We start from the raw sequence: 27,009 nt of genomic DNA, 5'->3' as shown, positions 1-27,009 counted from the left end.
ATTCATCACTGATTTAAAGGAAAAAAAAGCAAAAGACAAGAAGGTGTTCAATAATTTTATTCTTCGCTTTGCAACAAATGTTATTATAGGATTCCTCAAAGAAAAACAGCGTGATTCAAATCCATGAACAAAGTAAAACATATGGAAGCCTAGTGTTGCATGTTGTTGAAGACCCATTCCTTAACATTTACCATGTTTGGGGGCAAAAAAGACCCAGCGAGCCGTTCTCTGAGTTAACGGATGGGATGGCTCTGTGTCCTTTTCTGCCCACAACTATGTTCAGAGAAGCCTCATGCCAGCAGGACAGTTGCCATATACCACAAATTAGCATCTGTGTCCCACTTATACCCAACAGAAGCTTCACACTGACATTTCATGCCAAACATTTGCAATCAATGGGACTTGATTTAAAACAAAAAGCTGTATTAGAAAGTGTTTTTTTTTTTTACAAATATTTTTTTGTTGATCTTGTCAACAATCTATTGTAGTAAAACCTCTTAACTAAAAGGAGCACAGTATGCCAAAATTATGTTTCAATGAAACAAAGAAAACAAACATTAATCCTTGGCCATTAAAATGGTCGATGACAACCTTTGGCAGAAGAAACCACTTGTTGTTTTTTTTCCCAATAGTTATAAACTAAACAAAGCTCATAAATACATTTCATTGGAGCAACACTTGCAACTTTCACAACTTGGCGAGTGACAATTAATTCTAGGCTTCCTGTGACCAAAACTCCAACTGAAAATATGATCAAGTCTAACTCAGAATCGATGACTTGGGTGTGCAGCCTTTCTGAGATGAGCGGGCACTAAGACTCTTAGCTCGGACTGTAGAGCAGACCAGAGATGCAACAGAGCACTGTCTTCTGGTCTGTGATTCGATCCTCCACGGAGGAAACTGCGACTGTGTGGCCACTCTGACCTGAAAATAGGTCGCCTGACCGCAGGATTCTCCTTCTACGTGTTGTGTCTCTCCAACATAAACCTGAGGAGGGATATGTGCTGAACTCCTCCTTCTTCGTGAGAAACTGGGGAGTGAAGTGGAAGGTGCTCTCTCCTCAAAAGGTGTCCCCCCCCCCCGCCATCACAGGGGTGGAGGGATAGGCTGAGGTGTTGTCGGTGCTTTGAAGGGGCGAGATGGGTGTCTTCTCCACCCTGTATGAATTCCTCTCCCCAAATGTAGTCTCCACCAGTCCTCTCTTTGGACAGGGGAGGGCGATGCATAGTGCAGAGATGTGACATGACATTCTTTCAATGTTTCTGTCAGATAGGGGGGAAAATTAAGATTCAAACAGGAGCTGGGAGAGTGATTTGCTTCCTATATCCATTCTATAGAATGGCTGACAGTTTGTTTAGCTTGGCCGACACTGAACTTGTCCCTCTGAGCTGTCTTCGTCATCCGAGCCATCGGGGCCGACGCCACGTAGGCCTGTGATACGATAGCCCATGTTGAGCAGCATTACCTCCAGCGGGTCAGCGTTCATGCGCCGCTGGTTCGCCTGAGCAGCACCGTCCATGTCCTCCACCACTCGCCCGTTCTCACACTCTGTCTGCATCATGAGAGAGTAGAGGGAAGGAGAAAGGGATACAGAATCAGATGTAATAGTAAATTATGTTTAAATTGGCTTTTTCATTTTTGACATCACAAACAAATACGCTTCTTTTCCACAGAATTATGTTCAACTGTTACCTTTAAATACGTCAACAAGGCCTTCACGCAGCCAAAGGTTTTGACAAATGCAGCCTTCTTTGCAGGAATTTGGGGAATTTTCTTACAGTCGCAAAACATCATGCTACTATGTCATTTGCACCAGGTACATATCTGGTGGTCATCACACACCGAGTTACAGAGGTTCAGTATAACAAAAAACAAAACACATCCACAAATATTGTTACCATGTGATAAATCAAAACAATTTTATAAGTCCCACAATCCCTAGGATTTTTGAATAATGTAATGAAACCATGACACATACTGTGCCCCAACTTCTGTCAAAATTTAACACAATGTATATACTGTAACACACTGCAGTTGTTTACCTCTGCTCTAGGGCTCCATAATCGAACCACGGGGTCAATACCACTGGTAGCCAGGAAGCAGTAGCTGGGATGGGGCTGCAGGCAGTTGACTATGGACTCGTCTCCCTGCAGGATCCTCACAAGATTTGTTGTCTCCTTTTCCCAGATAAAGAAGGAGCCATCGTCTGAGCCACTGACAATGTACTGGCCTTTGCTGTATGGAAAAAGGAAACCATTCAGACCAGCCATGTTCAAGAGACATGTCAGATATACAAGGAATCACAAAATTGTGCCACCAATTCCTTCACAAAGTGCTTGTTCACTTTACCATACAGGTGTGCAGGGCTTTCCAAGCTCAATGTGACAAATACATTTTTACAATCTCATGTTTGACCAACAAAAATAAAAGTGACAAGATCTATGTTTTTTTGTTTGTAAATAATCACCTTCTTTGGCACATATAATAAAATATTTGGCTGTATTGAAATGTAAGGTCTTAAACTGGATTTAAACTGGAATTGTTAACTTCATAAGAAACATTAACTTTTGCACAATGACCTAGTTCCTAGAGCATACATTTATGAATGAAAGCAATTTTTCACTGTTGGCTTTTGCTCTACTTATTCTCCACTATGGATGTATCAGTCTGTCTCAAGCAACAGAGCTCATTACTGCCCCCTAATGAGGCATCATCAGACTGGTAGTGACTGACCTTCCAAAGAAGTTGGCCTCTTTGATATCGGTGGTAGTGTTGCAGTGACCACAGTATCTGTGCTTGTAGTCAAAGCTGCGCTCTCTCAGCACCAACTCGTCCTCAGGGATGGACTCCTTCCGACTGAATGAGTGGAATCGAATTGAGCTGTTGGCTTTCTTATCGTCTGCTGGTGAAGAAAAAAGATTCTACGTATTACTCTTTCACAACCAATCACGAGTCTATCACCTGTTACCAATCAGCCCGTTTACCTGTGGAATGCTCCAAACAGGTGATTTTTGAGCATTCAACAACTCTCCCAGTCTTTTGTTGCCCCTGTCCAGACTGATTTAAACATCAAATTCAGAATAAAAAATACCTGATTCTGTCTTAGAGAAGAGAGCAGCCTTGATGTCTTTATCCAAGGCATCACAGGCACTGCTGTGAGCCTGCTCCGGAAACTTTCCTTTGAAATCATCCAAACACTCCAGAGCTTCAGCCACATACTTGAGCTCAAACAGACACCGTGCCAGTCGGAAGTGAGCCTTCAGATGACCGGGGTTCAGAGTGAGAGCCTTCAGACAGTCCCTGAGGGCGTCATAATGGTCTCCATCCCTGTAAATCACATGTGAACAAACTGCTTTAGAGCCTTCAGGAGTAGATGATGAATCGTCTTTCTGCAGTGACAACAATGATGTGTACCATTTGCGCTTCATGTAGGCTGCAGCACGGTTCCCGTACAGCATGGCGTTGGAGCTGGCTTGATGAATGCCTAAACTGTACAGCTGTATCGCCTGCGTCCACTGCTGCCGGGCGAATGCATCATTAGCTTGTTGTTTTATCTTCTCCAAGTGCGGAGGGAGCTCAGTAGCACTGAAACAGAGAGCAGAAGAATTATGAATCAAGATCATTTTATAAATCGAACAAAATGAGGGTTATAGTCCCTCTATTCAACTCACAAAAATACAATTATATGATTATGATTAATGATATACAATATGATATGATTAAGTGGAGTGTGAAAGATGAATTGAGTGTCCTCAGAGCCTGAGAAAATAAGCTGCTCTGTAGTCTGACGGCCACAGATACTTCTGTATTGCTTACCAGATGGCAACAGGGTGAACAGACTATGACTGGGATGGGAGTTGTGAACTCAAGTGAGTTCATGCTCAAACTTTTAACCAGTCATTCTGTATCTAAAAAACAATCACGGGTGAAAAAGCAATTACCTAGAGCGGAGCTTGCTTCCGGCAAAGCGGATATGGCTGGTTGGCAAGTGAAGTCCATTGGAGACACCATTAGTTGTCTTTCCATTCTGTACCTCTCCTGAAAAATCAAAGTTTTAAAACCAACAACACATATAGATACGGTACTTTGTTACTTCTCTTAAATGGCACAGACCTACCTGTTGATGACTGGCACTTTTTTGGAAGCAAGAAGGTGTATGGCCTCTGTTTAAATGTCAAGTCAAACAGATAGACCTAGAAGAACAGGATAAATGCAGAAAAAGCACATGTTTAAACATGAAAACAGAAATTAATAACTCCACTCACCAATCCTTGTATGCTCTGAAATCCATTACCTGTTCCCCGCCCATGTTAACGAGTAGCTCAGTACCATCTGGACTGAAGGTGACATAGGTGGCCACCAGGACCCTCAGGCGGTTATTGTAGTCTGGGAGTTTCACTGGCAGGTGCCCTGGAGCATTCAGAGAAAAGTGGATGTTATTCAACCACATCATTCACAGTCAATAATTTGGAATGGAAATGTACCCATTAAATAAATTTGATACCCGACATGAATTCACCTGCAACATAATACTGCCCGGCTCCGTCTGGGATGGGTTTCTGCCTATCACAGAACGTGTGCACAGCTGCTGATGTGCCCTGACTCACAGATTTCCTGTGTAAGTAAAGAAAAACATGAATGAAACTTGGTTGAGCATGTTCATGTCAAAACCTGGAATGGAGAGTGTACCACATTTCAGTGGTTGTTGAGTAAGTATTACCATAGAAAAATACTTAACCAACCTGTAGTTGTGAATCATCCTGATGTCATAAAGGCGAACAAAAGGCCCGTTGGCTCCCACTGCCAGGTAGTTGTTGTCCCGTGGGTTGACAGCTAAGCACTTGGCCTCTACCAGCTGACCACAGAACTCTGTCAGGTCAATCAGCACCTCGGAGCGTTTACTGCTCTCCCTCAAGTCATACTGTCTGTAGTGGACAAGGAGAGAGTGAACATGTTACGTGTAGCAAAGTCAGACATGGGATAGCTCTCTGACAGATCCCTGGGTTCTTACCTGATGATGCCATCCTCCGCAGCACTCCAGAAGGTGTTGGGCCACATGGGTGCTGTTGCAATGCGTTTGACTCTGTTGGTATGATCTGAAAACATATGGATGGTTTCCTTCACTGACAGGTCGTGCACATGGACCTTTGTGTCGGCTGCACCTGTTACCAATATCCTGTCCCCGGAGTGAGGGAGGAACTGCGTGGACAGACAAAAGCACAAGAATAAACTGAGAAATACAGACACAATGTTTCACAGTGTATTCTGTTTAAAAATCACATAGTGGTCCAATTAATGCCACCAGTAACCACATATCAAGGCATTACTAAGGTGTTTACATAGAGAACTTATACGGCCAATCCATTGATATTGACATTTCTGTGCTACAGATCATAGTAAGTGGCTTTAACGTCACCTCCACATTATCATAGACTGTAATATCTTGCCTCCAGTATTTGACCTCGTGCCCTTAGGGCAATTTTTGCATGAAGTACAGTCAAACATGTACGAAGATGGTTTTCAAACAAACAACATTCCACTCAATAAATAGCCAACAGTGCCACCTAATGTACAGGAAGTGAATTTCTATCATAGAGTATTTGCTGATGACTAGAGAAAGGGTGAGGTCAGGTGAGGCAGATAAAGTGTCTTACTAGCTGAGAAGTTTTGCATGTGACAACCTGTGTTACTGTTGCAAAATTGTGACAAAAGTTGTGAAAGTGAGTCAAAGTCAGAAACATCTGTTTACACGGCTAAAATGCCCTTCAATGAGTTCTCACGTTACCTTACTAAGTTAGTGAGCATAATGAAATAAACACGACCAGAATATGATGTTTGATTGGGCTACACTTTACTCGCATCACTGCCTTGATCACATTAGGACCAATTTATCAATGCGCATGTAAATAAAGCCACTGTAAACAGATTTCAGCCCACTTTCCCTTCCGCCATTCAATACATTCATCCTACACTGAGTCTGGCTTACCTTCACAGAGAATATATTTGCAGCATGACCTGTGTGCATAGTTGTAAGCTTCTTGTGCCTGAATGGATCCCAGATGACGGCATGTTGATCGTCTGAGCCCGAGGCCAGTAAACTGAAAACAAATACGACCACTGGGTCAAGCAACAGTTGCAAGCATCATCTTTACTGCTAACGCCACTTGTAACATAGTAGGATGTGTAATAATGGACTCATTGTATACATATGCTATTGATTTATAAAATAAATTACAGCTATTGCCTACAGACCTTGGGATTAGAATTTAGAATTTATAAACCAGGAATGGTAATTAGCTGAATCCATTGCCTTGGATTTTTCTTCTTCCAATCGAAGCAATTTATTTTGTCGATTGAGATCAACTCCTCCATGAGCACTGAAGGTGTCAAGGATGAGCCAAATAATTAACTGCCTATGAAAGAGCCATTGGAGACATACAAATCCCATGACAGAGTAGTGAGATGTATCATTTTTTGTTGCAGCAGCAACATTTAGATATAAAAACAAGTAGAAAAGCATATTCATTTTACTTGGACATATAACAGAACAACAATAGGCCATTACTGTACACACTGTGTCTATACACTACCTCAGAATAAGAGTTTTGGTTATACAGTGAGGCAACCCAGCCAGTGATCCCAGGTCAGAGACAATTCAAAAGGAGGAATTTTAAGGTTTTTAAGACTTACTCTCCTCGTTCATTCCATTCCAGACAGTTCACACAGCCGGTGTGGCCCTGTTGAGACAGACAGTATAAACTGTAAGAAGGAGAAGATATAATAATATACAAAAATATCATCTTTTCACAACTCGTTCCCTCTACACGCGCACACACACACACACACACGTAGTTGCTGTCGCTGACCTGGAGCTCAGCCTCCAGTCCAAGTCTCTTGATGAAGGGGTCAGTCACATGATAGACCCTTTGAAAGCCTGATGCTCTCTTGTCCTGAGAACAAGAATCAAAGTCTCCATCACAGTGTTGCACACAAGAGAGAATTATTACAAAACTGTAATCAATCATTTTAGTTGAGGACAGTCTGTTTGGATTATGCCAACCAAAATCATTTCCATGTTTGATAAACACATTGCCTGTTCACTGGTAGACTGCGCTTCTAGGATGCTCTGACAATTGTTTACTCACTCTGATCTGCCTGTGCAGGATGTCTCTGGTGATGTTGACAGTAGTCATGGCCTCACCACAAAACATAAATTAGGGTTCCAGGTGTCAGAGCTCAGATGACATTTACTCTGTTTTTCTCGAGAAACAGCTGTAGAGAGGTAGAAACCATCAGGTTATTGTAGATCACACAGGAGGAACACAAGGCAGTGATTTTACGTTGGCTCAGTGATATTTATAAAGTAAGAGTAAGGACAAAGTGGTCAGCAGGTACTTGGATTATTCCCTCATTATGAGTTCTTTAAAAACAGCTGAAACACAAGCTTGTCATATAACGTTAGCTGGTCTACAGACTTTGTTTACACCAGTGCCAAACACAGTGGGTCTGCTCCCGTCAACCAACGCCAACAACTTAGCTAACTAGCTAATGCTAGCTATGCAGGCGTCTCAGTATTATAATCAGCTGATCAATTCGCAGACAATGACAATTATTTTAACGTTAAGTCGCAGTTAGCCAGCCAAAACCGTTAGCCACATATGCATCAGGCCTTTAAAGGGACCTGTCGTTTACCAAGTAGCTGGCGCTAGCGTATTTGCGTTACCTTGCTAGCTAAACAAAACGTCCTCATCATGTAACGCTGACATTTGCAACGCTTTAATTGCAATCTATGACTGTAAAATAATTCTCACCGCTTTTCTTGAACTAAAGGGGCTTCTGTCAAGAAATGTCCATTTAATAGACGTGATGAATCACACTCTGTGTGAGTTTGTTGACAGGGTTCACGCTAATACCTTCTCTGACTTGAACACAAACCTCCTCCCACTGAGCGTATCACGCAACTTTGTTCCGCCAGCTAAAACAGAGCAAAGACTTCCGCCCCCTGTTAATTTCAGAATAAAAGCACACTCCCTACAAGTTACAGCTAGCATTAGCAAACATTTCACATTAAAGCACAAGAAGCAAACAAAAGCAATTAAGCTGTAAAAAAGTAGGTATGAACAGTCTACATAGGGTAATGTGTGATAATAAGTTACAATCTCCCTCTCTCATTTAAAGATATATTTTCTGACACTTTTAAAACATACTGAAACAGTGTTAGGAAAAATCAGTTTAGTGTAGATTAAACTACTCAAAATTTGTGAAGTATTGTGGGATATGGATGCCTATATGCATGTGCATGGATATGCAATAAAAGTCGAATGAAATGTGTCGCATTATTTTTGGGGACCAAAATATTCACAAAACACAAAATAAAAATCCAGATATGTCACAGAATGAACAATTGAGTGAAACAATGAAATATCCCAATATCACTGACAAATTTTGAGTAGTGGTAATGACTGTAGTGAGAATGAGAAAGAAGAAATGGTCTATGGCAAGCAGCCAGATGAACAAGACATGTAGATCAATGGTCTGGTCTGACCACACTTCAGTCGCAGCTTGTGGATGTAGCATTAACACATCTTTATTTTTCTATTGCATATAAGCAGTGGTGGAGGAATTGAAGAAATTGTTCCTTACTTGGAAGCTGGATATCATTGTGGGTCACAAGGTGAATACTGAACACAAAACCGAATTTCTAACATGACCCTTACTTCTTCATTACAGCCTGTCTTTACCACTGTGTTATTTTCACTTCTGTCAAGGGCCAAACTCGTGTTCTCTCAGATCAATAGACTATTTTGAGTGATGTTTTACACTTTATGTGTTCTGTATTTGTAATGAGATACTCATGAGTATAGAAAATCCTGTTGCTGATGACAGAAAAAAAGGCATTCTCATTTTTTATTATAGATGTTTTAATGATATATCAGACAGCACATATCGTTAGTTAATTATTGTGCTGGTTACTCATTATTGTGCTGAGAAAAGGCATGCACACCACGTACCAAGATAATGAAAACAGATGTAAGTTTGTGATGAAAGTAGTTCAGATGAAAACCCTGACTTGCACCCTATGTGTCACTGTGTGTTACAGGTTAGGTGTCATCAGTGTCTCAACTTCCTACAACTGATGTCAGCAGTTGTGGTATTTTCACTTCTTTGTTATACCAAGTGTTCAGAGTAAAAAGGAGAAGTGTGTAAATCAAGCAAATAGGAGCAGTAGAATACATTTTACCATGTAGTAGTAGTAGAGTGTCTTTTCTAATGTAATGTGTTGTTTAGTGCTGGTTTGTGCGCCGTCTGCAACAAAAATGACAATCAGTTTTTGCATTCTTCCATATAATATTTGCCCAATGAATATGCTTTAGTCTGATCCGAGTTTGTTTTAAACCCGTTTAGTAGGTTTTTACACTTTTGAACCCTTGTGAAAGTCTCGTTTTCTGGGTTATTCTATGCATCTCAACGCATCTTTGGCTGGGTTCGTTCGTTTTGTTTGACCGTCGAGGTTTTTGTCATATGGCAGAATGAGCCCTGCCATTTCGTTGTTGCATTAACAGTAACATTAAAGAAAGAGTCTTGAAAACATCGTCGCTCCGGTTTTGGCGGCTGTAGTCTGCAAATGTTACCACTGACTACGCTCGCAGGTTTCACACAGGAAACCCTCAAACGTTTTCTCAGACAACACGAAGCGTTGCTGTTCAACGGGCGGCGCTGTGACGTTAAACAAGCGGCTATTGTGTCTCTGGGGTTGCTGCCATCAGAGGGAATCTGTTCAGTCGGCTAGCGGAACAACAGCGGCAGCAGCAGCGGATGGTACAGATTCGGCTTCGGTTGCCAGCCTCAAACAGAGATTTCTAACTACTTTCTGTTTCTGTGTGAAAGGTAAAGTAACCTTTTTTTGTCAGCGCCGACAACTAGTTGAGCTACAGTAATGTTAGCACGAAAGCGCACAGATATTTGTAACGTTAATGTGAACTCAAGCAGCTAACTGAACGCCAGCGCTGTGTTAGCCGTGAGCTAGCTTGTTAGACGGAAACGGATTTGATGGATTAGCTAAAATGGTTAACGGTGCAGCGCATCACGGTACAACAGTATTTAGCGTTACGGCGAGGAAATCTTCAAGCATTTGTTTTAAAACAGTCCAGATCGTGGTAGAGATGGCTGTCGCATTGGGCTAGCATGGTGTAATTTTAACAAATCCAATTTAGCGATTAGTCACGTTTAGCTAATGGCTTGTCTTGGCTGTGTAACTGTTTGCGAGTCATTTCCTTTATGAATTAGCTGGTGAAGAGGATTAGTTTGTAGCAACCGGGCTGCATCTCGGACTGCGTGTATCCATCAGTAATCCTTTGCCACAAATAATGTAACGCACTACTTCCTGTAACCTCTTTTAGGGATAGAAATGTTTGTGTAACCGCTTATGTAACGCAAAGACATGTGCTCATGTTGTTATTTTCGTTGCTACCCAGAAAAGTATGTCGAGGGTTGTTTCTGGCATGTTGATGGGCAGATGAGTTTGATAGGTGAGCGTATCAGTCAAGAGCGAACAGCTGCTGAGTCCGAGGCCGTGGCCGTGCAGTTCATAATATACAGTGTGCAAGAAAGGAGCTTTTGTTCAGATCTCAGTCCCTGGTACATCACTAAAACCTACTTGCCAGCATCTTCCACTGTTTTCCCAGTTAACTAAACCTTAAGAATATGTTGAACGTCTTAAATTTGTCAAGTTGGTCCTGTGATTCAAAACCACAACACAAAGCGAATAATGTCATTTCTCCTTTGTTTCAATCAGGTGACATTGTCTTGTATGGAATGACAACCTCACAGAGATATATTGACTCCAAACCAGCGGGTAAGTTGACACTCTGCAGTCAAAATGCACAATCTGCATGTCAGTTCAGCCTGTGTTTATATACTCCTCTGTTGCCATTGTCCTGTTTCACAAATATACATTAGCTCGGTTCGCTGACATGGAGTGGCAGACACCAGCTGTGTCGGAGAAGTTCCAAAGCCGTTTTGGCCGCCGGCCTGGAACATCGGATAGTGGGGACACTGGTCTTGGCACCTCAGCATCTGACAGTACAGAAGGTGATGACTTTTGCTTGTTCCTCCCCTGCCTGTAGCATGTGTTATGTAATGTTGTTTTGAAGCCTGTCTGTCACCAATGGAGCTCCAGTTTGCACTCCAGAGTGAGATGCTTTCGTGGTGACTGTTTTCTTTATTATTGTCAACTTTACAGGATGTTTGTATTCTAAAATGTGGTTGTTAATGAGTAAACTAGTATACTTTTTAATTGGTGATCAAGCTGATTTGAAAGTAGAGAACAGTCATGCCAGGCCATGTCTTCACATTTCTCTTGCTGTTTCTTGCTCTATTTATAGAGTGAGAAAAATGTTCATGATCCACTGTGGGTGCTCGGGAGATTTGCAGAGGTAGATTAAAGTCCCATCCTAAAATGCCCCAAGGCTCTGCTGCACTACTTTGGTGTTATGGGTTAATCAGGAGAATGGGGTGTTGGGATGCCAGGACTAGACTGCTAAATGGAGACTGGACCTTGCCTGTGGAGCGAAATGTCACATTCAAAGAGTTTTTTGTTTAACACTGGTATGATTTTTAGATGGGAATATCCCACTGGAGAAAATGTGAAATCTCTCCAGAGATGTGTGTGTGTGTGTGTGTGTGTGTGTGTGTATGTGCTATATTTGTATCCATACACTGGGTGGAAAGAATAGCAAACATGCAGTATCAGAAAGGTTCCATGTAATTGCTGGCCTGCTGGGGGTCGATGGTCCCATGTGTAACAGGAAACACTACAAAATAATACACTGGAAAATTATCAGAAGTGTATCAACACTGTGGGGTTTGAACTTAACAAAGCTGGTATTCATGGCAGGGCTGCCTGTTGGAGACTATTCATAATGACTGCAAACAGGTCAACGGTCTTTTCTCCTTACATCTAGTTACAGCGGTGTGTCTTTGCCTTCCAGCAGTCGTCCTAAGGATGCGTTTAACACTAGAGCTGCCACGATCAGTCGATTGAAAGAAAATTAGTTGCCAGTTATTCTGATAGTAGATTTATTGTTTCAGTTTTCAAGCTAAAATGTTGATGGTTTGGCTGCTTAGATGTGAGGATGTGCTGCTTTGCTCTGTCATTTATGAGATTAAATGAAGAGTCTTTGGGTTTTGTACTGTTGATTGGACAAAAGAAGCAATTTGAAGCCGTCACTTTGGGCTCTAGGAATTGTGAGGAGCATTTTTCAAAATTGTTTGACGTGTAATAGACTAAACAATTAACTTTGAATATTGATGGTAGATTAATCGATAAATGAAAAAAAAAAAAAACTTCTATTTTACACACAATGTGTAATCTCTGGGGTGACAATAGCACCCATAATCACTCTGAATAGCTGACTAATAGCAAAGGTATATGAGTCAATTTTACACATTTTTATAATGATGTTGTTCAGTGCTCACTCCTTCATAAACTGCTGTGTGTTTTAGAACTTCCCTGATCCCTGTGGTGATGTAAAGACCTCTGCACACCTCCCGTCACCTGTCCAGTATCCAGATAAACATCACTAAAGCTGAAAGGAAAGGGAAAGTGTAGAGAACAATTAGTAATATAAGTAGATGCATATCTTCTGCATCTTCCAAATGAACAGTAAGACATGTCTTGAGGTGTTTAGTGTTCTCTCACAATCCTTCAGGACCTGTAAGACAACATTACTAGGATGATTGAAGCTGCCTTCAAGCACATTGTGACCCAGCTGCTTTTTCCATCTTTTGTTCAGTTTGCCCAATTTTTTTCCCCAAACCCTTTTACATGTTTATGTGGTCTTTGCATGGGCTTTTTGATGAATGTAACTTCTTTTTACAGGCCTGACTTGTTTGGTTACAACTGTTGAGCACGCTACAGCTGCTGGTACAGCTTTGTCCCAGCATTTAAACTGACAGCCGTGCCTAGCAACATGACAATTAGCCCCAAATTTAGCCACAATAATGACCAGTTGTAGATGCCCATTTTTTTGAAGAATAAGAAAGGAACATTGTTTTTTGATGTTAGTGGCCTGGTGTTTTACAGCTACAGGTAATTGGCATTATGTTATATACTCTCCAAAGGAATGTCTGTTGAGCAAATATGAAGCAAATGTTCTTCTTGCAGAGTAGTTTAGACTTGTTTGAGCCAGTCATGAGTAAGTGGACCCTGGAGGCTTTCTTTTATATCTGTAGTTATACCTTCCCGGGAATCTTGATTCATGTTGATTTCTCAATTTGTTGTGCCTTTTTACTAATGGCTATTTTCGTCTGTGATTGTGAAGAGTCTCTAGTTTTATGAAGTTGTGATTTATACCGAGCCGAGTGATCAGTCTTTGACTTTGGATGTACACGTGTGTGTGATGTGTGTTTTAGTGGGAGGAGGCAAGGTGCTTAAATAAGCGGCACCCACAGATCACTCTGTAACCTGAGATGTGGGCTATTAATACCCCTAACCTTTCCTGTGTACGCCTGTTTGTGTGTTTGGTCAGAGCTTGATACAAGCTGGTTCGGCTGTTGGAGGACAATACAACTTTGGGGACAGGGACTGCCTACTGCAACGCTGTCAGTCTTAGCTTCAGAAGTCGATTTTGGTACTGTCCAGAAATGCAGAGAACGGACTGCTTTGATCGAAAGCGTTGTGCTGCTCAGCTCGGCTCAGTTCAGCTGTAGAAAAAAATGCCTCAGCTAATAACATGTTTGTTGCGTTGGAGTGAATGCCAGATTTCCAGACTTCAGCAGGTCTCTCAGGTTTGTTGAAAACAGAGTTATGTAACTTTGACTTGTGTTGGAGCTTGCAGAGATCTCTGTAGGTTGGTTGTGGTGATCTTTGCTGTGTTTTTGAAGTTCTTTTCTAAGCATAATGTGATCTCTGAGGTTTCCAAATGAAGACAGTTAACATTTTTGTGCATGATTTAATGAAGTGGTTTGGGAGTGTACTCTGAGGGTGGTTATCTTTCTATGCCTTTAAGGGAATGATGACAGGGGTTTCTGCTAATTAAAAAGGAAGATCGTTTAGTCAGCATTTCTATGGTAACAGAATAATTGTCTTACATCTACACTCAGTTACATGGCAGCTAACCCAGGTTTTATCAGTTCTTTACTGCAACATATTGTTTTTGTTAATCAGGTAATCCAGAGTCTTTATTCTGCACATTGGTTTAAGTCTATAATAAGCCTATTCCCTGGGTTGAGTCAGTCTGAGCCAGTTAATTCTTTCAGTGGTGACACCTCATCATCAAAGTAGGCCACCCATAAACCCTGCTGCATCTACTTTACATCACTGACTGAAAATAGAGAATATGGCCTGCAGTATTGCTCTAGATATTCTGCACTGATTTAACAAGGTCTGTCTGTATGTTAAATGTGATTTCTAATGACTCGTTCTTCTTTTACTCTTTAAAGATTTCTGCAGTACCACCAGCAGCAGCCCCCCTTTCCAGCCCATCCGCAGTCAGATCCCCATACCCACTGCACATGTCATGCCATCCACGGCCGGAGCCCCGGCCTCTAAGCCCCAGTCATGTTTCCAGGAGGACTCTCTGTCTTCTGAGGGTCACAGGTCTTCCTCTGGCTCCAGAACCCCAAGTGGCTCGACCTCAAAGTCTTCCTCTCTCTCCAAATCAGCATCTTCGCCCAACTTGGATGCTCAGGCTGGTGTGGGAGGTGATCTTGTGGGGCCAAAACCAGACTGCCTGAGCCGCTACCGCAGCCTCGTCAATGGACTGGACCACTCGCTTTTCCCTTCGGATCACACACGGGTGGACGAGGGCCAGAGGTTTGACACTCCTGCTGTGGAGCCTACGCTAAATCAGTCAGTGCTGCTAGGGGGGTTATGCCCTGATGTCAGACTCCGATTACAAGCTACCGGGATTAGAGACCCCTCAGACTGTGTGTCTGAGGCCTACAGAGGAGCCATGGAGCACAGCTATAAAGTTCTGCCTGAGGCAAGGCCTGGGGTTCCCGGCACAGCAGAAACCTCTAATCAGAGGGGCGGTCAGCCTGGTACGGCTGGATCTCCTGGAGTTTATGCAAACCCTCTGAGCCTGCAGACACAGGCTCTGCTGAGGGAGCATGCAGGCTCCAAGGGTTACGATCCACTGCGGCAGGACAGATGTAGTGAAATGTCCAGCTGGCAGCAACAACAGCAACATAAGCAGCAACTGGAGAGTTTACGCCTGCAAGTGGAACAAATGCAGGTAAGCATTTATTTTCAATAGAAAATAACACTATGCTAGAGGTAAAGACAACAAACCAAATAGAGTAGAGTAGAGTTTCTTAATCTTGTTTTAGCTGCTATGAATGGGGTGAGGTGAATTCTCTGACGAAAACATTTTGGAGTAGACAAGTGGGGCAGTCGGTTGTTTGTGTGTGGACATCTGAAATTTAGGTCCCGACACATATATAGGTCAACACTGGGAATACAGTGTTCCACTGTATAAAGCCTGAAGCCATACAGACGCCCTGTCCTATTTTGAAGAAGGACATGTCAAGTTAATCAGCAAAGTCTAAATCATAGCAACTTCAAAGGATTTTTGTGAGGTTTATAAAAAAGTTATTATGCTTTTAATTCTGAAAATTCACTGCTTGGTCAACGCTTGTCGCAGCTTCTCTCTTGCAAGCTGTAAAGAGCTGTTGCACAACAACTCTTTACCAATTCAGCAATGTTGACAGATGCTGACCAGTCTGGAGTGACTGTTGCCGCTTCCATCCGCTGTGTGCTGACTAATTCACTTGTATATTATTACACAATATTGAATTGTTTTACACACTTTGGAAAAATTTAACTTATTTGAGACAAGACTGAGACTTGGCAGAATAATCAAGTACAAATCCAACTGTACTCATCAGGATATTTACCTTGTGAAGAAACAACGTCCGCGTTTTAGCAGTGATGATTATTCAAACATTGCCTCATGAAGGAAGCGATTGGCTGTTAAAGCATCCATTCATTCATGGTGCTGATGGTTTTCTTCAGGGCACCAGAATACGCTGACATTTGGCAGTGCTTTCAATGTGTGTTGGAAAAAAGACTTTAAATAGTCACTGAGGTGTAATTACATTCAGTTCTAAAGAGAGAGATTGGCATGGCTGGATCCTCATCAAGTTTTAGTTCTCCTTTATGATCGCCATTTAAAACTGCCATGTTGTTATTGACATAGTGTCTGCTGTCAGATGTGTGCTGTCTGTGATATAAGAATAATTTGACTGTCAGGCTAAGCAAGGCTAACGGTAATTCCAGAGCTGTCTGCATTTTGTTTCATGCAACTATTTTTGTATTTCTGTCAACATCTGTATTACTTGTACTTCACACTGTCTATACTGCGCTGAGATATAGTTGATGGCTGTCAGATGAGCATACAGTTTATTTATTTTCTCTTGTCACCATTACATATGCTCTCCACATGCTGCAGCTCTGACTGTCAGGTGGTTTTTGTCTTTTTGTTACAGTTGATGAGTGCTGGAGTGGGTCAGTACCCATCTCTCTACTCGACGCCAACTCACTCAGAGTCTGGCAAGTGGGACGCTCTGGTCAAAGCCAGTGAGAGTCTGCTGAAGGAGAAGGAGCTCATCATTGAGAGGCAAGTGCTTCAAATAATTGCTGATGTGGGGACATTATGTTGAGGGGAGGGAATCTTTGTCTCACTGTTTGATAATAAGGAAATTAATCTTGACCTCATACTGTGGTAAGGGCTCTACATTGCTGTACTTTCCACTGTGTTGCTGACTTTATTGGTGTTCTTGTGTTGGTGATGATGCTTGGACCTGCTCGTGATTCAGACAAAAGCAGCATATGATCCAGTTGGAGCAGCGTCTGAGGGAAAGTGAGCTGCAGGTCCAAGGAGCACTCCTGGGCAGAGGAGCTTCTTACGGGGATATGTGCATGCTGCGGCTGCAGGTTAGTGAAAACACGAACTATCTTGTAGAGAGGAACACAGAGAACCCTGTATTATACTGTCATCCTCCTTACAAAATATTTACCCTCAAGAATCTTTATTGAAGTCTTGGTATCACATGGTGGCTTTCCAGGAGGCTCAGAGGGAGAACGTGTTCCTGAGGGCGCAGTTTACTGAGCGTACCGACTGTGCTGTCCTTGAAAAGGCGGAGGCAGAGCGCAGGCTAGGGGCAGTTGAGGCCGAGACGCGCCGACTGACTGACAGCCTGAAGGAGGCCTGTGAGAGACACTCAGAGGAGATGAAGAAACAGGAAGAGAGGGTTGGTGTTTCCCTCACGTATTTTCGAACATACAGTGTTGCACGCAAGCATTGAAGGGCATAAAAAAATATATAGCACTATATGACAAGATAAAATGAAGATATACTGTATGTATTTGCAAACTGTTCACTTTGCTTCTGTTTAGTGGCATTTGTTGGATGAGAACTGCATTTAAATTTCTATACTTGGTAATGAAGAGAAGCTGTCAAATTCAGTCAAATTTCCTGCCTCAGTTTACAGGAAACAACTGTACAGGAAGCTTTCTACTCTGCCCACAGGAGCAGAGATTCTGTTGATAAAATCACTGTTATTCTCTAACATAAATAGATCCTACATGCTGCGTATAACTGATAACGAGTCCACTCACTAAATTTCATATAAACAGATGAAAGATGGGTGCTAAAGCAGCTCCTCTGTGGCTGATGTGTGATGGTGTTTGTATGAACAGTCTCACATTTTAACATTGAGTTTTCTCACTTTCTCTGAGTTATGAATGAGTGTAGCACCTATCACTTGCCACATTTGAGCATATTCTCCCACTTGCACAGATCCGCAGTCGAGACAAGCACATCAACAACCTAAAGAAGAAGTGTCAGAAGGAGTCTGAACTGAAGAGAGAGAACCAGCAGCGTATCGAGACTCTGGAGCGCTATCTGGCTGACCTGCCCACCTTGGAGGACTACCAGGGCCAGAACAAGCAGGTTAGAACCGTTTCGTCCAGTCTTGCTGCATCTTCTCTGATCTAAATCATTAAATTTGGATTTTTGTTTGTGTTTTGCATCAGCTTCTAGAGGCTGAACAGCAGGTGGCTCAGCTCCAGGAGAAAGTACAAGAGTTGGAGGTCTGTCTGGAGACGACGCGCTCACAACTACGGGAAAAAGATGCACATCTGGACGACCAGAAACGCAGGGAGAGAGACCTGCTGACCACCATTACTGAGTACGCACAAAAACACAGTCTGACAACAATGTGCCATCCTCTCAGTGGGAACATTAATTCAGAAACAACGTTGCATAATATGTGCTTTTATTTTTGTCCTCATCAGCATGCAGCAACGGGTACAGCAGGGCCTGGAGGATGGAGCCAGACTGCCTTCACTGGATATTGAGAAGCTCAGAGGAGAGAACAACACTCTGAGAGAGGAGCAGCAGAGACTGAAAAAGGTCTGTTGGTATTTGTCTGTTCTGTGTTTTCTCTTTTAAAGTTCATTTGGGTACTTGTAGTACTTGCGTGACAGCTTTTATTTAAATACTTGGAATGCCTTCCTTCACAAAGTACAGTGGTTTTACAAGGAATTTTGATTGAGTAGGGCTGAGGCAAAACATTAGCACTGAATGTATCATTAATACACTAGCTGGACCTCATTCTGTCCCTTCATGCATCGCCTGTACAGACCTATATTGCAGTAAATTTGTTTAAATGTACTTCTCCCAAATGCTAGAATGCAAAAATTGCTCATTCTGTTCAATATAACTGTAGTGTATCTGTTTGACCCAAAAGTACTCCAGCTTCAAAAAGTCGATCTGAGTGAGGTCAACGTGTGTGTTCAGTTAAAGTTTAACCAACGAGAAGTGTTCTATCTAAGTTTATTCCTGTATATCGTAGGTAAAGCAACAAAATGTGACTTTGTGGAGAAAGATAGTCGACTGTTGAAACGGTCCAACAAACAAACAGTAGAACAATTTCAGTATTTTCTTAGTAATATTTGTTCATCTGGTCATTACTTTTAGAGCGTGGCTACTCTTCTCTGTAATGTTTACCATGTTTGCTTTGCTGCTGTGTGCTTTGCCTCAAAGTAAACAATGAGGGTCATACACTTACACGCACAATTCCCATCAAACTAAGGTCACAACCTCCCAGTCCCAAAGAACAAGCAGGAGAAAGATGTAATGTGATAATAAGATTAGAAAGATTGTTTTAAAGCTCCGTTTTATTTTATTGCAGGTCATTGAGAAGCAGCACCGAATGATGGAGCAACTTGGCTCCCAGATCCAGGTGTTTATCTCTTCACAATGAGTCTCAGTGATTTGTGTGGTTACTGCCCTGTTTTATAGTCTCATAACATTTGTCTTTATATGTTTGTGTCTGCAGGCTTTGGAGGAGCAGATATCTCAGGAAGAGAACAGCTCTCAGGCTCTCAGAGAAGAGGTGCTGGCCAAAGAGCAGAATGTGTTTGAGCTTCACACAGCCATGAAGGAGGTGAGATAGATAATCCCCCCAAAAATGAACCTGTGTGTCCTTCACAAACCTCGTTAGAAATCGCCTGACACTGGGTAACGTTGACGCTGACGACTGTGTTTCAGCTGTCGGTCCAGAACCAGGAACTGATGGATCAGAATCTGACCCTGCAGGAGCAAATGAGCGATGCGGAGGAGAAAGGCACCAGTCAGGCCTCCTCTGCTCTGCAGCCAGCAGGGGCTCGCCTCACACAGAAGCTTCATATAGAGATCGCTTCCTGCCTCAGTGACTTGCGCTCACTGTGCAGCATCCTGACCCAGAGAGCGCAGGGACAAGACCCCAACCTCTCCCTGCTGCTCGGCCTCACATGTAAGCACTACTTGAATGCTACTCTTCTCTCTTGTTGATAATAGAGCTCAGGCACCTCTTCAAGATGAGAACAGAAAAAAATCAAACCAGAGCCAACCAAAATGTTCATGGCATTCTGGCAATTATTGGGCGACATAGAAGCATGCATAGTCAGGTAATGGTTGAAATTTAGAAGCATTACTTAATAAACTCGCTATTTGAACTCAGATGTCAAATATTGGTCTGAAAAATTGTTTTCTGGTCGAAAAAACATTTAGGAACAGTGCCTCTATTTAAATGTAATAAACTTTGCACAACGCGAAATCAGACTCATGTTTTGCTTCTCCAGCGCCCCTTCCCGTGGCAGAGCAGGCAGAGAACTGGATGAGTCCAGAGGTGCTACAGAAGAAGCTGGTTGAAGCTCAGCAGCTCCGTCGAGACGTCGAGGAACTGCGCAATGTGATACTGGACCGTTACGCGCAGGACATGGGAGAAAACTGCATCACCCAATAACCTCGCCACCTAGGTGACGGAAGGAACTCTCGTTGAGCCCCACTTCACCTCTGGAGCATCTAAAACGGGCTCGTCTTTCAGTTACTGAATGTCAGACAGAGGACTGGATTTTAATTTTCTTAAAATGAGGACAGAGGAAAGCCCAAATGGTTTAGCTTCTCCTCAGACAGACTGTACGTCAATTCTCAAGCCTGCCTGTAGCTCAGATCCCTCCCATCCCCCTCCCCGGTGAGTTCATCTATTTCAGTCCAAGGGCTAACAGAAAATAACTTACCTCTAATACTTGATCCTCTTAAGCATTGTATGTGTGTGCGTGTGTTTTTTTTTAGTTTTTTTTTTTAATAATGATGACATGATACTGTCCGTTACCAAACAGTCTTATACTTTGTGTTCCACTCTAGTGGATAAGTATTTGTGTAGAAGTCCCACAAATATAATTTATTTAAATCTCAATTTCCCTCTTGAGGGGAATTATTCAAGAAGTGGTTGACAATCAACTGAAACTATTTTGCTTTTAACTGAATTCACAAGGAACATGTTACTGACACGCCATTATTTAAAATGGTGTAACATGAGACTCTGCTGTGAGGTGTAAGACTTGACAAATACCAAATCAGCTTCTCGCACCGACAGGCCTCCCAACAGTTTTATTACCAAAGAAACTCCGGTCGAAGCAGCCTGTGAATGTCTGTGAACGCTTCTCTCTGCTGCAGGCCTCGTTCTGAATGAACGCCAACCATGTGCCTTCCTGTCACGTTTGCAACCACAATGCTAATTCATTTTTAGACCAACCACAAAGGGCTGTTTGCAGCTGACTCTTCCAATATGACCTTTCTCTCAGTGTATTAACCAGTAGGATAGTCAATACATTCCCTGACTCTGAATGTAGCAGATAACTTTGGGCTCGTGGTCGCCCCCTACACTGTTTTGTTTTTTTGTCCCTGGTAGATAAATGAAGTTAGTTGAACCTCTTCAGTCTGTGTGACGTTTGTAGAATCTGAAAACTTCACAGTATACTGTTTTTTCAGGTTGATATGACTGACTTGCATTTGACAGTATTAATCTTCGGTATTATTTATTTTCTTTGTTTGCATTGACAACTCAGTGAGTCCCCCTAATGTGTTTCTGACTAACAACGTGCTAATGTGTCCACAATGTGTGAAGGTCCCATGAAGTGTCTTTAAGATAGTTCTCTACTCCTGTGGTTTAATGTGTGTCGTATTAGATGAAATGTTTGGATGTTGGATTTAATGTCGGGAGGGACAAAGATTGGCAGGCGGCAGTGGGACGTGTTTTAATCCCACATGGTGATGATGATGATGATGATGATGAGAGGAGGGGCTGGCTGGTTCACCCCGAAATCACCCATCACATTGGTACTGGATGGAATAAGCCATTTTAAAAAACTAAACTTGACACTTTACAAGAAGAGAAAGGGATTTTAATATAAAAAATATGCAACAATGACTTTTTTTGGACAAAAGTCACAGAACAACACACCCAGGGACACACAAGCCATTTTTCATTTCATGGGACCTTTTTTAAAAACTCGATTAGCACAAGATTTCTCTTTGGAAAGTCAGGCTCCGCATGCCTTAACATCTCAAATGTTTTTGCAAAAGGGAAAAAGATGTTTATATTTTCATACTTTTGTCCTCGTTTGTATTTGCATATTTTAGAAATAAAGATTTTCAACATTTTGTTCTCTTCGAAGTTTTTATTTTGAATTTCATTGGGATTTATTTGATTAACTGCAGTGCTTTCATCCATGAGTACCAGCTTTCTGTAACTGTGATCCTCTGAGTCAAAATGCCACATTGATATTGCCAATGACCAGTGATAGACTGTAACTAAGTACATTTACTGAAGTACTGTACTTCAATACAATTTTGAGATACTTTGAGTATTTCCATTTTCTGCTATTTTATACTTTTGGAGGCAAATGTGCTTTTTACTCTCCTACATTTATATGATAATACTAGTTACTCATTACTTTGCAGATTGCATACTGCATCAGAGCCAAAGTAGCACTTTTTAAAAGTATTTATTGGCAAACAAGTAAAAAAACCAAACTGATATTGATAAGCAACCAGCCAGATGTATGTGTAATTTACTTCTACTCGTACTTTTGATAGTGAAGTCCGTTTATTGCCAGAAAATTACTTTTTGATACTTGTGAATATTAAACATCAGATACTTTAAGACTTCTTCTTTAGAACCATCTGTATGGGTGATTTTCACTTTTACCCAAGTAATATTTAACACTGGTATCTGTATTTTTAATATATAAGTTTTGGGTACTTTCTACCTTACTGACAATGTCATGATTGAGCCACATAAAACACAGTTTCTTTTGTCAGTGTCATGACATGTTTCTAGTATCGGTTACATTCATTCAGTCACAGTGGACCACCAAACAATCCCCGTCCTTGTGTTAAGTAATGGTCCCAGTTCCACATCACGAGGTGTACAGTTTTTACATTTGGAAAAAAAGAAAAGAGAGCAGTGGTATTAGATTGGTATTATGGGTATCTCAGTGGAGACATCTCCACATGCCACAGAAGGGAAAGCGAAGATGTTTATAATATTAATGAGAATCATCAGTTTCATGGTCCTGATGCATGCTGACTCACTGTGCAGCCATCGTAAATGTTATTAGTAACACAGATGTTTTTGGTGCTACGTCAAGTGAAAAGGTCTGCTGTGAGAAAGGCTGCTTTAAAAAAAATCCCATACAAGTTCTGCATAGCTACATTATGATTTTTTTTTATTAACTTCAGTCAGTGAATGATGAGGGTGATGTTTCCTCATTCGCAGCAGCAGAGTAGCGTTAGTCGTGAGCCCACATGATTGGAGCGTCTGGCAGTCGTCATCGTAGCAGCACTGTGGGTACACGCTGATGATGTCATACCTGGGGAGACCACCACCTCTGTAATGCAAGAAATACAATCAACCGTTGTCACATGTTGTAAAGACAGAAAGACTTTTTGACAGTGCAGGAGGACATCGTCTCACCTGTGTGTGTCCAGATACTGTCGCAGCTGGCCGATTGTTTCTAAGAGGCACATTTTCAGTATGAAAGTATGATTCCCATCTTCTGACTTCACCTTGAGTGTGATAACATCTCGGGCAGACGCAGGCTGGTCAGTGTTGATCGCCTGCAGTCTGTAAGGTAGAGAATTTAAACACACTTCATATTTTAAAAATAACAGAGGCTGAGACTCCTTTACATCAGATCTGACTCGTGGTCCACATCACAAGCTCTGTGCGCTGGCTCTCCATGTTGACCTGCCCTATTTTTTCAGACCAGTGCATACAGTAATCCCCGTCAATCAGCCGCTGCGGTCACATCAGCCTTTTAATCAGCCTTTACATCATGTCATGTGTTCGTGAATCAAGTAATTCCTTTAACCCCTTTTAACCCTGTTTTTCCTTGTAACTTCTACATGGTTGATTATTATTTCTACATCATCACATGTACAGAGCATCTTGTATCTTACACTGAGAGACTTATTAAACCCAAAATGCAACATTTTCCTTTAGATCACATTGAAATATTTAGATTGGTGCATCGTAATTTCAGCCTGACATATTTTATCTCTTTATCTTCTACGATTTAAATGCACTATATGTAATTTCTGCCACTGGGGGTCCATCTTTCAAAACAAAACAAAAGATGTAAGTAGTGTGGGATCATGGGAGTTGATTGGCACCACCAATGCACAGTAAAAGTATCTCTTTTCCTCAAAAATATGTATATAATATATATATTTGACAGTTGGTTCCAGCTTCTAACAAAGTTTGTGAGCCATTACATGAGTTTGTGATGGCTGACCACCACTGGTGTGTCAACTACTTGTCAGTTTAGGCTCACATGAAGGATGACAAAATGTGTAATACCTCTCTTTCATGGCCTGCAGTGCCGGTGTGTCTATCAGGATCACTGAGTCGCTGCTCTGGGCATCAGATGAACCCTAGTGAAAGTTGTTAGATAATGAGCCTACTTCAGTGAATCAGACACAAGTACAGACAGGAAGGTCGGTGCACTGTGATGATCATCTACTAAACAGGAGTCCGTACCTGCAGGGCGTCCCTCAGTGAGTCCCTGATATCAATCACACGACCAGCCTGTACTACCACCTTTGGTAACCTGTTGAGGAACTGATCCACACTCAGCTTCTTGCCTGAAGAACATATGAGAATGACGATGAAGACTATGCAACGTAAGGAGTGTTGGTTTTATGTTTGCAGGACAGACCAGATTCACCTTTCTCCCCTCGAACAGCCTGACCTTCACCAGGAAACCTATCCCACGGTGGCCTGAAGATGAATTCCTCATCTCGCCTGTCATGAACCTGCATAAAATATTATAACAAGTAGCAATAAGTCGCGTATTTACACATCAGCTCGGAGAAAAACAGAAACAAACCTCAAAAGGGACGCCATCTGGGAATCTTTCTCGAAGCTCGGATGGAAAATACCCAGCCATCAGATCTTGCATGCACCGCTGCATAAACCAAAGAAAGAGAGTTTGAAACCACCGAAAAACAGAAGTATTTTGTACAACTTTCGTAAGCTAACCTGGGTGCTGTTCTCCTGATAAGAGCGGAAAGGACCATCAAACATGACGATCCCGTTGCTGTAGAGACTCAGTTGAATAGGATCCTTCTTTGCCAACTGTGCCCCCGTGGCTGTCGATCGTACGAAGCACTCGCCGTCCCCTGTGAGGATGTTCAGCTCCCTGATCCTCTGCACCACGAGGTCAAAGTTCATGCTGAAGCTCCTGACTGCAGAGGCATCTGTACAGGGAAGATAACCAGCATGTTAGGAATCCTTTTGATAGAAGAAGAAGCCTATAAAGAGGTCAGCAGATAAAAACTACCTGGCTGCAGAAGGCCTCTCTCTACACTCTGTGGCTGATCGCTTTCAGCTGAGTCACTGCTCTCGCCATCTCCCACCCAGATCAAACCGTAGTCACTCAGAAAGCTCTGCAAGACAGTGTAGTGATCAGCAGCATTCAGAGTGGTGTAATCACAATATAAACACATGAATGTTTAATTTGATCAACCTACCTCCATTTCACACACTTGATTCTGCAGTTTTTGGCACCTTCTTTCAAGATCGTCTCTGTCGCTCAGCTCATGTGTGCTCTCTAAACCAACACAGGAAATGTAGCCACAATCAAACCCTTTCATCAGAGATATAAGACATATACAACTCAGGTCTGTTACCTGATTCGTTCAGAGGCCTTTGTTTTTCTTCCAAAGCTGAAATCCTTTTATCCTTAAAAGAAAATGTAAAGTGAGAGTTCAACATGTTTGAAAGGCGGGTTTTCTGCTCGTCTGGAGGAGTTGCATGTTCACCTTGCGCTCGATCTCCCGCGCTTGGCTCCTCACTGTTTTCTCCAGCAGGGTCACCCGCTGCATCATCGCAGACATGAGCTCAAAGTCGCTCGGTGGAACACCTGAAGTACGTGAAAGCATCCGTCGCACTCTTATAAATATATGCAGTATGTTGATAGAGTAGGTAAGTACAAATCAATACCTACCACATGATTTAGGTTTGTTTTACAATAAATAAAAGCAGGTAAACTTGGCTTTGAAATAAAAAAAAAAAACATTGTACTAATTATACCTTTCTTTAATGAGGTGTTTGACTTTGAAGTGGAGGCATAGTTAGCTGCAGTGTGAGAGGTCAGAGGAGGATTTGGATCAGAGGATTCATCATTATCAGCCAATCCTGCCTGAAATTCTGAAAACAAAAAACACACAAAAAAAAGGGGATTGAAAGAGGGTCATATTCATATTTTACCTGTTAGGAGGAGCAGTTTGATATTTATAGTAAAAAAATCAGCTAAACAGTAACAGTAAACATGCTTTACACATGAATGCAGTGATGATCATAATCTAATGATATAATATGTAATAGCAAAACAGTCACAACAACAACAGGCCATGTTACAAATTTGACTTTTGATACTTCAAGTCCCTGATTACACTTTTAATTATATACTATTATTCTTATATAAAGAGTATATAAACATACATATTCTTCATATTTACACCATGCAACTATCCTGTACAATTCAATGTCTGTGTACATTTACATTTATATTTATATAATTTCTTTAGTACATGACTTCTTTATCACAGTTTATGGGTGCAATTATCCTGTGCAACTGTCCTTATTGCTTATATCTATATATAAGGGAGATGGAGTGCATATAGTCTTTATTAGTACTATTTCAATGTGATTTTTTTTATCATTCTGTTTCAGCTTTGCCTTGTTTCATTTTTATTTGTCATTCAATCACTTATTTCCCCTGTTTTTGATCTGCTGTAAGTGAATGATCAATGAAACATTTTTAAATTAACGCAGACTAACAACATACCTTTTAACAGATCCCTCCTGAAAGGCACCTTCTGTCTGCCCCTGCAGGTCAAACACAGGTTAATACAGCTCATACTGTCTGTTCCCTGAGCAGTGAAGTTAGCACCTGTATATGTCCATGCAGTGTGTGACCTACCCCTGTTCACTCAGAGGGTCCTGCAGGGGGGCACGTCTGGTTTTCTTCAGCATCGACAAAGGTGAACTCATTTTACCTGAAAACTGCTGCAGCTGAATGTCACACACTTGTTCAGAGGAGTCTGTTCAGAGGAGTCTGTTCAGAGGAGTCCTGTTCAGAGGAGTCTGTTCAGAGGAGTCCTGTTCAGAGGA

The 27,009-nt window shown here is 41.9% G+C and overlaps 3 protein-coding genes across 4 annotated transcripts; 1 reads left to right on the top strand and 2 right to left on the bottom strand.

Annotated features, from left to right (window-relative positions):
• Positions 1–42: 42 nt before the first annotated feature.
• Positions 43–7,994, bottom strand: wdtc1 (WD and tetratricopeptide repeats 1). 2 transcript variants are annotated; one of them, XM_073485648.1, is made up of 16 exons: positions 7,812–7,994; positions 7,146–7,272; positions 6,867–6,950; positions 6,691–6,737; positions 5,987–6,098; positions 5,012–5,199; positions 4,743–4,925; positions 4,520–4,614; positions 4,295–4,410; positions 4,118–4,193; positions 3,942–4,038; positions 3,415–3,585; positions 3,092–3,327; positions 2,734–2,902; positions 2,043–2,235; positions 43–1,552 (listed from the first exon to the last, which is right to left on the bottom strand). In XM_073485648.1, the coding sequence occupies exons 2-16, from the start codon at positions 7,209–7,211 to the stop codon at positions 1,355–1,357; spliced, it is 2,031 nt and encodes a 676-aa protein (XP_073341749.1). In that variant the 5' UTR covers positions 7,212–7,272; positions 7,812–7,994; the 3' UTR covers positions 43–1,354. The 2 variants fall into 2 exon arrangements, with proteins under 2 accessions (XP_073341749.1, XP_073341748.1); XM_073485647.1 differs by having other exon boundaries at positions 1,271–1,552; positions 2,734–2,899; positions 7,812–7,896.
• A 1,792-nt stretch (positions 7,995–9,786) lies between these two features.
• On the top strand, positions 9,787–21,992 carry cep85 (centrosomal protein 85). Its single transcript, XM_073485705.1, has 14 exons — positions 9,787–9,888; positions 10,796–10,855; positions 10,960–11,091; positions 14,443–15,236; positions 16,489–16,619; positions 16,819–16,936; positions 17,068–17,253; positions 17,802–17,954; positions 18,038–18,192; positions 18,299–18,416; positions 19,198–19,248; positions 19,345–19,452; positions 19,557–19,800; positions 20,129–21,992. The coding sequence occupies exons 2-14, from the start codon at positions 10,816–10,818 to the stop codon at positions 20,290–20,292; spliced, it is 2,394 nt and encodes a 797-aa protein (XP_073341806.1). The 5' UTR covers positions 9,787–9,888; positions 10,796–10,815; the 3' UTR covers positions 20,293–21,992.
• Positions 21,993–23,046: 1,054 nt separating this feature from the next.
• Positions 23,047–26,889, bottom strand: ubxn11 (UBX domain protein 11). The gene is made up of 14 exons (XM_073485443.1): positions 26,819–26,889; positions 26,684–26,724; positions 25,927–26,043; positions 25,656–25,756; positions 25,524–25,575; positions 25,365–25,444; positions 25,175–25,280; positions 24,874–25,079; positions 24,722–24,799; positions 24,536–24,647; positions 24,373–24,479; positions 24,193–24,266; positions 23,308–23,457; positions 23,047–23,221 (listed from the first exon to the last, which is right to left on the bottom strand). The coding sequence occupies exons 1-14, from the start codon at positions 26,887–26,889 to the stop codon at positions 23,047–23,049; spliced, it is 1,470 nt and encodes a 489-aa protein (XP_073341544.1).
• Positions 26,890–27,009: the final 120 nt, after the last annotated feature.

This window comes from Pagrus major, chromosome 17, assembly GCF_040436345.1.
Source record: "Pagrus major chromosome 17, Pma_NU_1.0".
Classification (NCBI taxonomy): domain Eukaryota; kingdom Metazoa; phylum Chordata; class Actinopteri; order Spariformes; family Sparidae; genus Pagrus; species Pagrus major.
The sequence above is the reverse complement of the archived record's forward strand: the minus strand, read 5'-3'. Positions and strand labels throughout refer to the sequence as shown.

Bases quoted from the DNA above. Each gene is read 5' to 3' on its own strand.
- wdtc1 (XM_073485648.1), bottom strand. From the start codon at position 7,211: ATGTTTTGTGGTGAGGCCATGACTACTGTCAACATCACCAGAGACATC. The intron at 2,903-3,091 runs GTATTTTTTATT...TTTCTTCACCAG, and splicing joins CTTCTCTAAGACAGAATCAG to CAGACGATAAGAAAGCCAAC. The intron at 1,553-2,042 runs GTAAACAACTGC...CTCATGATGCAG, and splicing joins TATGGAGCCCTAGAGCAGAG to ACAGAGTGTGAGAACGGGCG.
- cep85 (XM_073485705.1), top strand. From the start codon at position 10,816: ATGACAACCTCACAGAGATATATTGACTCCAAACCAGCGG. The intron at 19,453-19,556 runs GTGAGATAGATA...ACTGTGTTTCAG, and splicing joins TTCACACAGCCATGAAGGAG to CTGTCGGTCCAGAACCAGGA. The intron at 19,801-20,128 runs GTAAGCACTACT...TTGCTTCTCCAG, and splicing joins CCTGCTGCTCGGCCTCACAT to CGCCCCTTCCCGTGGCAGAG.
- ubxn11 (XM_073485443.1), bottom strand. From the start codon at position 26,889: ATGAGTTCACCTTTGTCGATGCTGAAGAAAACCAGACGTGCCCCCCTG. The intron at 26,725-26,818 runs GTAGGTCACACA...TTTGACCTGCAG, and splicing joins GACCCTCTGAGTGAACAGGG to GGGCAGACAGAAGGTGCCTT. The intron at 25,757-25,926 runs GTATAATTAGTA...CACGTACTTCAG, and splicing joins AAACACCTCATTAAAGAAAG to GTGTTCCACCGAGCGACTTT.